Source organism: Mobula birostris, chromosome X, assembly GCF_030028105.1.
Source record: "Mobula birostris isolate sMobBir1 chromosome X, sMobBir1.hap1, whole genome shotgun sequence".
NCBI classification, from domain to species: Eukaryota; Metazoa; Chordata; class Chondrichthyes; order Myliobatiformes; family Myliobatidae; genus Mobula; species Mobula birostris.
In genome coordinates this window covers 62,283,387-62,297,160 of record NC_092402.1, presented here as the reverse complement: position 1 = coordinate 62,297,160, position 13,774 = coordinate 62,283,387, and the positions used below count along the sequence as shown (strand labels likewise).

Here is a 13,774-nt window from a genome sequence, read left to right as displayed (position 1 = left end):
CTAATTGGTCATTGTTGAAGCTCAGTACAGTACTGCTCGTTCTTTCTGAAGTTCCTGGAAATGACTAGTCATTTCCCAACTTGCTTTTTAAAATGAACAGTAAGGCATTAGATTCCTGAAGTTCCTTAGCTTTGTTTATCAGTCTACACAGCTTCAGCACTGACAATAGAAGCAGAGTCTATCTGAAATCCAATTTCTTTCTACTTAAGAACAAGATAATTTGTTAGTCTATTGATCTTGCATTAATCTGATAACTTCAGACTAAATGTGATATTTCACATGTTACGGAGAGCTGTGTTTAGACATTACACCATTGAAAGGCTGCCCTTATTTTGACGTCTGGATTTTGGAAGCTTGGCTGAGATGCACTTTTTTTTCCCCATTCCTCTTCTGGTAATAAGGCAAGTTTTTGATATGGCATGATGTTTTCCATGTTATTCAGAGTTCATTTCCAAAATATATTGGACATTACAGCTGATCGTCCTCCCAATCTTCACTCTGCGGCATTGAAATTTTGCATTCCTAGCTCAATTTTTTTTTTGGTTGCTTCATCAGCTTTACATCAAATCATTTTTAATTTTGGTTTTAGCTCTTCTAAATGCTTCCCCTTGATCACCCATTGTTGTAGTAAACACCGTATTAGAAGTTGCTTGGTGCTGGACAGACATACTAAATGGAAGTGTGAGATGGGCTCATGCATTTTTGGTGGTCCACTGCAACTGCTCAAAGTCCACGCTGTCCTGTGTGACAGAACATGCTTGTTCTGTGTCCTTGCACTACAGAGGACCCTGGGCGAGCTGCAGCTTGTGTTGAGGGTGGGAGGGAGGAGGGAGCCAGTAAGTCTTTAAGTGACATGGAATTTGGGAAGTGAATTCACAAATGATTTGGAGCTGTTTTTTTGGGTGGGAGGGGGAAGAGAGTGGTGAGGTGAGGATGATAATGGTTTGCAGGAAGATAATTTGCAAGCACCTGGAGAGGATCATGTAAGTGTTGCAAATCCAGTGCTTGTCTGCCCATTTGGATGGTTAGTGACATTTCTCAGCTACTTTTTAGTTTTCCAAACTTTATTTAATGTAGCACTTGCTACTGCTTTCAGTTTTTAAACAAACAAGACTTCCAATCCACAAAACCAGCTATACCTAGAAATTGGATCATGTTGTACTATTTCAAGACACTTCATTGTTTTGCATCACTTTAGAAATTAGATGGAATCTTCCAGATGCAATTCACCTGACTTGGCTACTACACCAGACACGCATCAAGCAACTTCACTCCCTATCCAACACTCCTGGCGAATTGTGGGGGGTGGGAATTAGATCAAAGCATCGTACACCAACCACGTTGGACAAACGTGCTAACCCCCATGTTTATTTTCTTTCCTGTACCAGAGCGATGGTATTAACCCTTCTGTGCACATCATCATCAGGTGCCATGCCCAGTTTGAGCTTTGACTGCCATGGCCCACACACTCCTGTTTCAGGTCAAGTGGATCAATTCATTGGTATTCATTTCCAATTCTCTGGCTGCTGTCTCCATCATCATTTGTCTTTGTCTTCCTCTTGCTTTCTTCCCTTCAATCCTTCCCATAATTACAGTGCATTCTAACTCCTCTTTCCTAATCACATGTCCAATGAAGTTACGTTGCCTTTTCATGATCTCATACATTATTTCTCTTTTTGTGTTTGCTCTGTTCATGACAACTCTGTGCACAACCCCTTCCAATAAGGATGGGCCCAGGATAAGGCCCCGCCCCTCCTAAAGCATCAGGGACTGAGGGGCAAACTGACAGAAATTTATAAATTTCTGAGAGGCGTAGGTAGGGTAGACAATCTTTTTTCCAGGGTAGAGTCTAGAGTCAAAGTCGAACAGCACAGAAACATGAACCACACCGCAAATTCACCCCAAATGAAGCACACTGACCAAAATTGTGATTTGCCCTAAAGACCTAATTTCCAATATTCCCCACTTCTCCAATCAATTTTCTGCAGCCCACAGAGGGTCACTGATGTACGCCGGCGCCATTTTGATTTCTATTGATTCTGTTTACAGCTACTACTCTATAGATTTGCTAAGTATTCCCACAGTAAAGGAATCTTGAGTGTTGTATATGGTGACATATATGTACTCTGATAATAAATTCTACTTTGAACTTTTATCTTCTCCAATCACTTGCCAGTAGCCTACATCCCCAACATCAGGCAAGTAGATCAGGCTCATTCAATCCAGGATTGAAATGGGTAGAATTACTGTATTAATTTGTGCTATTAGAAACTTTTAATCTTCTCAAGCTTATGAAGTGAATCATTACTGGATTCGTTACTTTTTTCTCCCATTCACCTCAATCAATTTGCAAATTACAAATGTCACTCCACTATTCAAGAAGGGAGGGAGGCAGAAGAAAGGAAACTATAGGCCAGTTAGTCTGACCTCAGTGATTGGGAAGATGTTGGAGCTGATTGTTAAGGATGAGGTTCAGAGTACTTGGTGACACATGATAAAATAGGCCAAAGTCAGCATGGTTTCCTCAAGGGGAAATCTAGCCTGACAAATTTGAGTTCTTTGAGAAAATAACAAGCAGGATAGATAAAGGAGATATGGTGGATGTTATGTACTTGGATTTTCAGAAGGCCTTTAACAAGGTGCCACATGAGGCTGTTTAACAAGTTAAGAGCCCATGGTATTATAGGAAAGATACTAGTATGGATAAGGCAGTGGGTGACTGGCAGGAGGCGAGGAGTGGGAATAAAGGGAGCCTTTTCTGACCGGCTGCCAGTGACGTGGCGAACTGCAGGGGTTGGTTTTGGGACCACTTCCTTTTATGTCGTTTGTCAATGGTTTGGATGACAGAATTGATGGCTTTGTGGCCATGTTTTTGGACGATATGAAGGTAACTGGACGGACAGGTAGTGTTGAGGAAGCTGGGAGTCTGCAGAGGGACTTGGACAGATTAGGAGAATGGGCAAAGAAGTGGCAGATGGAATGTAGGGAAGTGTATGGTCATGCACTTCGGTAGAAGGAATAAAAGCAAAGACCATTTTCTGAACGGGGAGAAAAATTAAAATTCCAAGGTGCAAAGGGATTGGGGAGTCCACGTGCAGGATTCCCTAAAAGTTAATTTGCAGGTGAGGAAGGCAAATACAATGTTAGCATTCATTTCGAGAGGACCAGAAGATGAAAGCAAGGATATAATTCTGAGGCTTTATAAGGCATTGATAAGGCCTCACTTGGAGTATTGAGAGCAGTTTTGGGCCCCTTATTTAAGAAAGGATGTGCTGATATTGGAGAGGGTTCAAAGCAGGTTCACAAGAATGAGTCCAGGAATGAAAGGCTTGTCATATGAGGAGCAATTGATGGCTTTAGGCCTGTACTCACTGGAATTCCGAAGAATGGGGGGGGGGGGTGAGGAATCTAATTGAAACCTAACAGATGTTGAAAGGCCTAGATAGAGTGGATGTGGAGAGGATGTTTCCCATGGTGGGGGAGTCTAAGATTAAAGCACACAGCCTCAGAATAGAGATACTTCCATTTAGAATGGAGATGAGGAGGAATTCCTTTAGCCAGAGGATGGTGAATCTGTTGCATTCATTGCCACAGGTAGGTGTGGAGGCCAGAATACCAGGTGTATTTAAGACGGCGGTTGACAGGCTCTTGATAAATGAGGGCATGAAAGGTTACCGGAAGAAGGCAGGAGAATGGGGTTGAGAGGGAAATGGGTCAGCCACGAGTTGATGGGCTGAATGGCCTAAATTTGCTCCTATGCTTTATGGTCTTATCATCTAATTTCCTCCAATTTTAAATCTCAAAGCACCAATTCCTTCCTGAAATATGTTCCAAATGTCCTACAGTACCATCTCCAAATTTCCATTCCCCATGTCTTTCAAAAAATCAGTATACACAGGCCATTTTACCACAAGGGCCACCACAGTTTCGATCCCCAGTACTGTACGTTTGTGCGCATTTTATAGCTGTCAAGGAACTTGCCTCAGCAACTTTACAATTTCTCAAATGCAGTTGTATTGTGGTCAACTACTGGATTTCTACTTTGGAGACTAGGGACTAAAAGTAAAGGCAGCACACTATTTAACTGGTATTACATGTTAAGTGTTCTGTACAAAGAGATGAGTGTTGTACTCAGTCAATGAAAGCAAATAAGTAAACAGTCAAGAAGAAAATGGTACATAGGCCTTCATAGTAAGAGTATTTGAGTGGAGAGGTAGGAGCAATCACCACTATTCTGAACTGATTCTACGACATACAGACTCACTTTCAAGGACTCTTTACAACTCATGTTCTCAGTATTATTTTTTTATTTGGATAGCTTTGCCTTCTTTTGCACATTGTTTGTAAGTCTTTATGTACGTAGTTTTTCGTAAATTCTATTGTATTTCTTTTTCCCTGTAGAAGCCTGCAAGAAAATGAATCTCAAGGTAGTATATGGTAGCATATACAAACTTTAATAATAAATTTACTTTGAATTTTGAAGGACATCTTGCTACACAGGGACTTGGTGAGGTGACAATGGGAGTACTGGCTGTCCCTGGTTAAGAACGGGTTCCATTTTAATAGACACTCATAAATTGATCTTGTCCGTATGTCACAAGATACACAGAAAAACTCACTATAGCAATCACACCTCCAAAAGCACAGAAGACGGCTAAGAAAAACTTACTAAAAGTGGGGAAATGGAGAAAACTAGTTCTGCCATTCACAGGGATGAACACATGTATGTACGGCAGACTGCTGAATTTACTGACATTGTGAGAGCTTGTTTGTATAAGGAGGTGTCCATAAGTCAGGCACTCAAACTGGGAACAGCCTGTATTGTGCCCAGTTTTGCATCCCTCTACAGCAAATGGATGGATGTCCATTTGAGTCTAGAGGAGGTTTACAAGGATGATTCCGGGAATGAAGGGGTTAACATATGAGCAGCGTTTGGCATCTTTGGGCCTGTATTCACTGGAATTTAGAAGAATGCAGGAAAATCGTATTGAAACCTACCAAATGTTGAAAGGACTATACAGGGTGGATGTGGGGAAGATGTTTCCTATGGTGGGGGTATCCAGAACTCGAGAGCACAGTCTCAAAATTAAGGGGCGACTTTTTAGAACAGAGGTAAGGAGGATTTTTTTTTAAAGCCACAGTGTAGTAAATCTGTGGAATGCTCTGCCACAGACTGCAGTGGAGGCCAAGTCTGTGGGTATATTTAAGGCGGAAGTTAATCATTTCCTGATCTGTCAGGGCATCAAGGGATATGGCGAGAAGGCAGATGTATGAAGTTGAGTGGGATCCAGGATCAACCATGATGGAATGGCGGAGCAGACTCGATAGACTGAATGGCCTAATTCTGCTTCTATGTTTTGTGGTCTTATGGAATGGCGATTCACCAAACCGTTTCCTGGCATGGCAGAATTGCTGTGTGAGGAGAGCATAGTTCTACAGATTATATATCAGAAAAAGAAGTGATATTTACAGAACTGAATCCTTTGTTATTCTCTAGAACCACACTCCAAAATCAACGGCTCAAGACACCAACTTCTGTGAATGGTTTAAGGTGGAGGATTTCAGGCTCAGTATTTCACACATCCCCAGAAAAAGAACACATTCAAAGCAGAGGCAACATTTGTCAAAATCTAAGACAAATCTGGAGCCTTGTTGTGGGGAGTAATAAAGATTCTTATTTCCTAACTCTAGTTTAAAAGTGACTGCACTTGTACTAAAGATCCAGAATTGAAAACCATGAAAAAAATGTGTGAAGCCCACCAAAGAATCTGTTTAATAGTTAGGCTCCTCATCCACCGTTGGGCAGTGATGTACTTGGTACCAATGAATCTGTCGAATCATAAACTGATACTTCTGGGGCAACAAACACTCTTGTCGAACAATCCACAAGTATTTCTTACACCCCAAGGATAGGAATAAAAACGCCTCTGTGGCGCTGAAGTAGGAACTGACCGTTTACCTTTGTAGCCTACTCGTCTCAGTCAAAGCAAATATGTTGCAAACGTCTGTAAAATATGCTGCGTATACAGTACAAAATAACAAAAGGTCAGTGAAAAATCAGTTGCTCATTGTGTTTTAGAATTGCATCCAGTTTGATGTTTCTTACAGAAAAATATAACGGGTTTCCAATAATGGTGCAACTGTAGATTTTCCAACCATGTCTCCCTATTGCTGACTTGTATGAATTATAGGAATTATAAAGTAAGTTCTTCAGTCTTGATTTAATACACAAAATCGGCGCATCTATCTGCTCTGCCGTTCATTTAGAACACAGAGCAGTACAGGCACTTGGGCCCAGCATGTCTGCACTGACCATGATGGCAATCTAACTAATCCCATCTGCCTGCAAATGATACAGATATCCCCATTCCTTCCTTGTTCACATGTCCATCTAAATGCCTCTTACACATTGCTATTGCATCTGCTGCCACCAACCCTGGAAATGCAGTCCAGGCACTCGCCATTCAATGTAAAATAAAATTGCGTCTCACATTTCGTTTAAAGTTACCTCTTCTCACCTTAAACCTATGCCTCTCAGAAGTTTATAAACTTTTATCAGATTTCCCCTCACTCCCTGATGCTCGAGAGGAAACAATCCAAGTTTGCCCAATATCTGCTGAAAGATAATATTATCCAATCCTGTAAAATATCTTGGTGAAATTCTGCACCCTCTCCAAAGCCTCCACATCCGTCCTATAATGGAATGTCCAGAAATGTTCACAATACTCACTCAACCAAAGTTTAAGCACAGCTACAATACGGCCTCCCAACTTTTACACTCAGTGTCCAAACTAATGAAGGCAAGCGTGTCATGTGCTTCCTTTACCACTCTACCCATTTGCATTGCCAATTTCAGGGGGGTTCGGACTTGTATCCTAAGATCCATATATCAATCAATTCTGCCAAGAATCCTGCCATTTACTGTATATATTCTTTTGCATTTAATCTCTCAAAATGCAACAATTAAACTCCATCCGGCAGTTACCTGCCCACATTTCCAACTGATCCATATCCTGCTGTATTCATTGACAATGTTCCTTGCTATCCACAATTCCACTAACTTCCCTGTTACCTGCAAACTTACAAACAGAACACTTACATTTTCATCCAAATATGATCCTTGTAGAACACCACTGGACACAAATGTCCAGTCAGAAAACAGCTCTCCACCACTCCCTCCCTCTTCTATGACCAAGCCAATTTTGAATCCAGTTTACCAACACTCAGTGATTTAATTGTCTGGACCATTGTCATGAAGGACCATGTTAAATGCTTCACTGAAGTCCACATCCAGAACGTCTTCTGCCTTATCCTTAATCACCTTCAGCATTTTCTCAAAAGTGTTGCATTGTCAGCTTGCAATATATGTTACTTGTACTGTTCGCCAGGGATTTCAACACCTTTCCTCTTTTTTGTTTTACAATAAATCCTATAAATCAATTTTCAATGCATTTTCATCACATCTAAGCTTGGACACAGCAGACTAGCTTAGAAACCAGAATTGTTAGTGTGCCAAAACATGAATTCTAGTGCTAAATCCAAATCATATCCCAATAGCAAAATTAGCCAAATTCCACACTGGAACCACACTTAGATCATTCATACACAGACACAAGCACTAAAGTAGGACTCGCAGGATTCCAATTTTGCAACACTTCTGGAAAGGCATATTCATTGTGGCAACTGGGCTGCAGGACGACATCCAGTGTAGACTCAGCAAAGCTGGAAATATCTTCAGACCAATGAGCAAGACATCAGGATCACCCAAGTTCAGCGTCCACACCAAGGTGAAGCTGTACCAGAGCTGTGTTCTGAGCACACTCTTGTACGGGTCAGAATGCTGGCAACATGACAGAGAATGAACTTGGCAAGCTGTCATCATTCCACACCATGAGCCTCCGGAAGATCCTCTGTACTTTCTGGCCAGGGAAGATCTCCAATGGCACCCTACTCCTTCAGGGTCATTAAGAGGACATGGCCACAATCACCATGAGGAAACGTTGGAGATGGATTGGGCACAAGAGAAGTCAACTCCGTCATCAAGACAGCAATTTTTTGGACTTCTGAAAGGGTGGAGGAAACACGAAAGACCAAAGACAACTTGATGCTGTACCGTAGAGGCAGAAATGAGGACCCTGACCTACACCTGGAGCACGATAGAGAAGATGGCCAAGGGCAGACAGAGATGAAGGACCTTCATTGCTGTCCTAAGTGCCAGCAGTATAACAGGCAGAAACTAACACAATATAAGAGGGAGGAAGGCAACTGTCATATTCCAAGGGACATGTAGGTCCTGGTCAGTGGGATAAATGCCAGGATGGAGACCTTGCATGCTGGGTGGACTGGGAGATATACAAGGCCTCACCACATTAGCACAACAAGAGGTGACTACAGTGGCTCCACCAGGAGCTTGAATCGCCGCACAATAGAACAATGTTGAAAGAAGTCTCACGATCTCACAACACAAGAGTCTGCAGTTGCTGGAATCTGGGGCAATACACAGAGACATCAAGATGACTGGTGCACCATGATTTGCACGCAGACACTGGACATTCTCACAGAAAATGGTTCTTTTAATGCAATGGGGTAACTAGTTGACGGGCGGCGTGACCCATCAGGAAATAGATGAAGCAACTGGAGCAGGGATTCATTCATTTGTACTATACCTGGATGTGAGGGGATCTTATGCATCCTTTGAGCTAGTCAGTGATAGACCATATCGATACGAGAAGACCATCACATGGAGAGAGCAATTTGGCTTGCACTGGTGAACCTTATTTGACAGGCTCTTTATGAAAGCAGCCCATTTGTATAGTCAGTTACATCTTGTACAGTCAGTGCCTGCTTCCTCTGCTTAGCTGTGACAGAAGGATACTGAGCGGGAAACGAGTCCCTGGTTGACTTCATTGTACTTCTCTAACAGTCCAGGCTCCAATCCAGGTCCCCTTGCTCCTCTTCCTCTGGCACTAGCTGTTCTCTGCGACAGAATGTGACAAGGCCTCTGGTGCAGATACATGTAGGTATTGAAACGGCATCTGCAGGAGACTACTGGTGCTCTTACATGACTATCCCGTCTTCTGCATATCCTTCTGTACCTGCTGTGCTCAGAGAGTGTATAGAGGGTAACCCTTGCTCCTCGGATCCATCCCTTTGAGTGGGGCAATGCTGGCTGCTGGAAAAAAGCAAAGTGGACTCCCTCAGAGGGATGGGTTGTATGCACCTCCCGTAAACTCTGGCATTCGCCACAAAGAGATTTGATTGGGAGTGACAACCACCTACACATTGAGAAGAGGAAAACTATTCTTGTTCATAAAAAAAAGGTCTTGGTTATTAATTGAGTCTTCTGGGCGCAAGTCAATGGCTGCCTTCCATCCTGGGCTCCCAGCAACACCTATGGTAGCCGTGATACCACTGGCTCCTCAACGAAATCAAAGTTGACAAAGCCGTGTGTGGATATTTTGGCTGGCGACCTCTCTGATGCACTTTGGGAGACACGACAGAGATTTGCTGTGGCCACCTGCAATGATCCCATGGTAAAGTGGATGAGATTTAACGTGAGCTAGATTTCCGTGGAGGGAGACCATCCAGCCACTTGCAGAATGTCCTGTACTTCAGTGACAATAACATTGATAGACCTGATCTTAACGATTCATCGTTCAGTAGGACATCCAAGTAGGACGTGGTGCCTGTGGGAATGGGCTCGTCACTGATAGACAGGTTTGTGCTTCCTGTCAAGGTCCATGATCCGCCTTGGGTGACGGGTCATTACCATAACAAAGCTTCTATTGACAGGATGTTGCCAGTGGCATACCCACTGAGGCTCCGAAGGAAATGCTAAATGCTGTCAAAGCGGACACAGAATTTAGAAGGTACTTGGTTAGCATGCAAGTTCTGAATGTGCTCAGAGGGTATCCCGATGTTAGCACAGAAACCCTCCGACATCACAAAAACACAACATAGTGGCATAACACACTCCTAATTGTCCTGTGACTGTTCAATGATCACATCCTAAAGACCCAATTTGTGCAAAGGCGGGCAACGTGAATAGCAACGGTTAGGTGCGCGCCCGACACTAGATAAACCATAGCTACACTCACTGACGTGAGAAACACAAAGTCCAATATCGTCACAGACAACTTATCCTGGATGTGATCTACTGCAGGTTAAACAGATTTCTGCTCATTGCAAGTGCTCACTGATTCAGTATCCAGGCTATCACTTAGAGAGTTTGTTGAAGCCAGTCTCACTCAAACACACTACCTGTCTAACCTACTGATGGCTGCAAGTACCTGAATGCAATACTGGGGCATAAAGAAACTGACTTCTCATTGTATCTCTGCCCAGCCCTCCTCCTCCTCCTCAATATTTGGAAACTCTGTTTTGTTTTTAAAATCAAAGGGTATTGTAATTTGCATGAACTTTCAGAACATTTGGCCAATTATTCAATATGGATTCCATGCAATCAACAGCAGCGAGTCTTATCCCATATTAATCTATTTCAAATCTTTCCATGTTATGATGGCATCAAACTCATTCAGTGCAATGCTTGATTGTGATCATATTCTTGTAAAGTGACAAAACAGGGGTACCATAGAGCATGGTATAGAAGAGGGAGGAAGTGGAAGGGAAAGCCATCAGACAAGGCCACCAGTCTCCATTAGACTGGATTGAGAACAACCAGGTACAAGAAGATGAACGCCATGCCATGTATATACTAATAAGGTCTAACAATGCATTTCTTGTAACACATACAGTACAATGAATTAAATTTTAATCATAGCTTGCATGGAAAGTAATACATTCCTTAATCAAGTTCAACATTTGCCTACTTGTTTCAATTTTCAACCATTCCCAATCCATTTTTGGCATACACTTCATGCGTGCATCTTTGCACCTGGTGATTCTCTGTTTAGGTTATAGCGGAAAACCCTTTTAAACACTAAAGGAAAGCCAGGCCAAATGAGAACAGCTGATGTATGTTCTACGATGGCATGTAGCTTGGGCCAATCTAATGTGATGAGGCAGCCTAATGTATCTCCTGTTCAGGAGAGGGTGCAGGTGGGGAAATACAGGGAGAGGGGTTAAGTTCAGCAGCTGTGTTATGGTTAATTTTCCCCTCCCCACACTATTGATCAATTCTAGCATGCTTAAACTTTTTTTTCTCATATGCATGCAGAAAGCCAGCTCCTTTTCCATCTTACCCTCATCCCTTCAAATCGTGACAAGGCTCTTAGAGGTCTCAAAGCTCTTAATGTCCTAAGAGACTTAATGGCACCTAGTTCGGAGTAGCCCAGGGCATTAGCTACGAGGCTGACTAAGGAAACCTATACAGAAACAGAAAAGCAAAGTTCCCAATACTGTTAGCAAAGGCCCTATCACTGATGAAACAAAGTGGTCTAATTATGAGATTGCCCCAAGCTCGTTGCGTTGAACTGGGGTCAGCTCCCTAGTTCCCTTGCCTGAAGTAATTCCTAGTGACCTAGAAGGAAATGCTTAGTTGAGAAGAGAGCCATAAGATAGAACAAAAGGAAGAAAAGTGAAAAAGAAGGGTCACAGACACACAGACAACTAAAGGGGACCTGTTGGAGGAAAATGCCCAATGGATGATAAGAACCTTACCCTTGCCCTTTACTTTGTGAAGGTCCGATCGAAGTGAGGGGAGAAAAAGCCCAGAAAATTAAGCCACACAAATAAAAGGTACCTATAAAAAAGAATACAGGTAAATCTGTGCTGCATATCAAACTAACCTCTGATATATTAATATACAGAGGCACTGGAAAGAGGGGTAGGGTTGCAGAAAGGACAGATCTCGGCCTGCAAAAATATTGTTCCCAGTGGACAGTCAAACTGGCACTCTGCGATGTGTTAAGCTTGGTAATATTTATTTCAGCATGTTGTTCTTATATATAGTTAAACAGATAAGTAGCCTGTAAAATGTGCATTGGGTTCTGCAGAGAGTGTTAATTTAAAACCACCATCTCTCTTGATGAATATTAAGGAAGCACCTTAATATTACTTGGTAGTTGCACACAAAGTGGCTCTTTGGAAATACATTGCTTGAAGATGAACATAATACTTTGCCTTCAAGCATGATACAGTATAAATTTCAAGGCATCTCCAACTGATTAACCAAATACTGAAGTGATACTTTTCAGCTTTCTCCCCAGCTATGCCTCATTTGGGGCAGAAAGGCTGTGGAATTTATCTCTCTGTTCCAGCTATTTGAGAAAGCTTCAGGTTGACTCTCCAATGTAGTGACTGAGAGAGTCCCACACGGCCAAAGGTGCCATCATTAGCTGAGACAATAAACCAAGGCACTGCCCATTTTCAGGGGATGCCGAAGATCTCATGGTACTACTCTGAGGAGTAGGCAAGTTATCCTTGGAGATCTGACCAATTTGCTTCAGTCAAAACCTCCAAGACACTCATTATATAGTTCAAAAAACTTTGAAACTAGAGGAGGTTGTGTACAATTTGACAGTTTCAAATTGGCTCGATATTTGATTGTGATTTCGGATAATTAATTGCATTGCAGCTGCACCTATTTTAAACTGGTACACTGATGAATTCCACTGGTGTAGTCTAAACAAATCATGTTATCACATATAATAAATATGTAGTAATTGTTGCACACCTCTCCCAATCCACACTCTCCAAACACAATTTTAGTAAATATCGAGCCAGTTCTTCAGATGTTTAATCACTGATGAAACAAAAATCATAAAAAACATGATTATGCTTAACCATAATCAAAGGAAAGAACAAATGCCCTTTTTAGAAGCATTTTAATGAGTTTCTTTTTAAAGAAAGGATATTCTGAGCACTAAAGACAGCAGAGACAAGCCACCCAATGAAGATTTGATTTTTAAAAAATATTTGTTTATGCATTATGCTTTCTGACTCAGCAATTAATTCAATAAACCAAAGAAATAACAGCTATTCAATAGCAACTAAGTCACACTCATCCCCACAAATAGCTCCAAGCGCTGAGAATGTTAGCTATCAATGATACCAAAGGACCCAAATTTGTCTTCAGTACGCAGAAAGGTCAACAGGAGTTGATTTCTGGAAAAAAAAAATTTTAACTTTTTCAAAGGTTGGAATAACTTGAAGCTTTCTATAAAGGAAGCAATTTGAAACAGGAGTTTACAATACTATCAGCATTTTCTCTAAACAAAATCTTTTCTACAAGGAAAAAAAAGGATGCATTAAAGAGATCTACGGAGGTTATAAATGTTATGTTAGTTCACCTTCAGCCAAGAAGAAACATAAAGCAAGCTCACAACGACTGTTTATAATGGTTAGTGTACCCAAAGCCAAAAGGAAAGACAAGATGATCCGTCCAAGGCCTGCAAGGGAAGTCAATAAGATTTTATATAACATTTTAATTACTATGAATTATCTAATCATTTCAACCAAAAGGGATATTCACATCAACAACACTAAGGCATTCTCTACCACTTTGCCATGGACAAATTTCATGTCCAGAGATGACAGATTTCAAAATAATCATTACACGGGCTCAGAGACAAGACGTTATAAATGGCACTGTTTAAAAATAGTGGCCAACTATTTAAGAGACCCCCCTCCCCCACCCAATCAGTAGTAAGTCTTTGGAGCTCTCTTCCTCAAAATGGCAATGGAAGCAGAGTCTTTGAGCATTTTTAAGGCAGAGGTAGACAGCTTTTTGATCAGTAAAGGGGTGAAAGGATGCTAGTGGCAGGTGGGAATGTGGAGTCAGGGTCATCAACCATGAAGGGTGGAGCAAGATCCA

At 41.8% G+C, this 13,774-nt stretch overlaps 1 protein-coding gene across 1 annotated transcript in view; it reads right to left on the bottom strand.

Moving 5' to 3' along the window:
* The window catches only part of LOC140191801 (sodium channel protein type 8 subunit alpha-like), a 248,703-nt gene that overhangs the window by 25,529 nt on the left and 209,400 nt on the right, over nucleotides 1-13,774 (bottom strand). Inside the window, exon 21 of the mRNA XM_072249577.1 lies at nucleotides 11,202-11,324. Within this exon, the coding sequence (XP_072105678.1) occupies nucleotides 11,202-11,324 (123 nt within the window). The remainder of the gene's footprint in view (nucleotides 1-11,201; nucleotides 11,325-13,774) is intronic.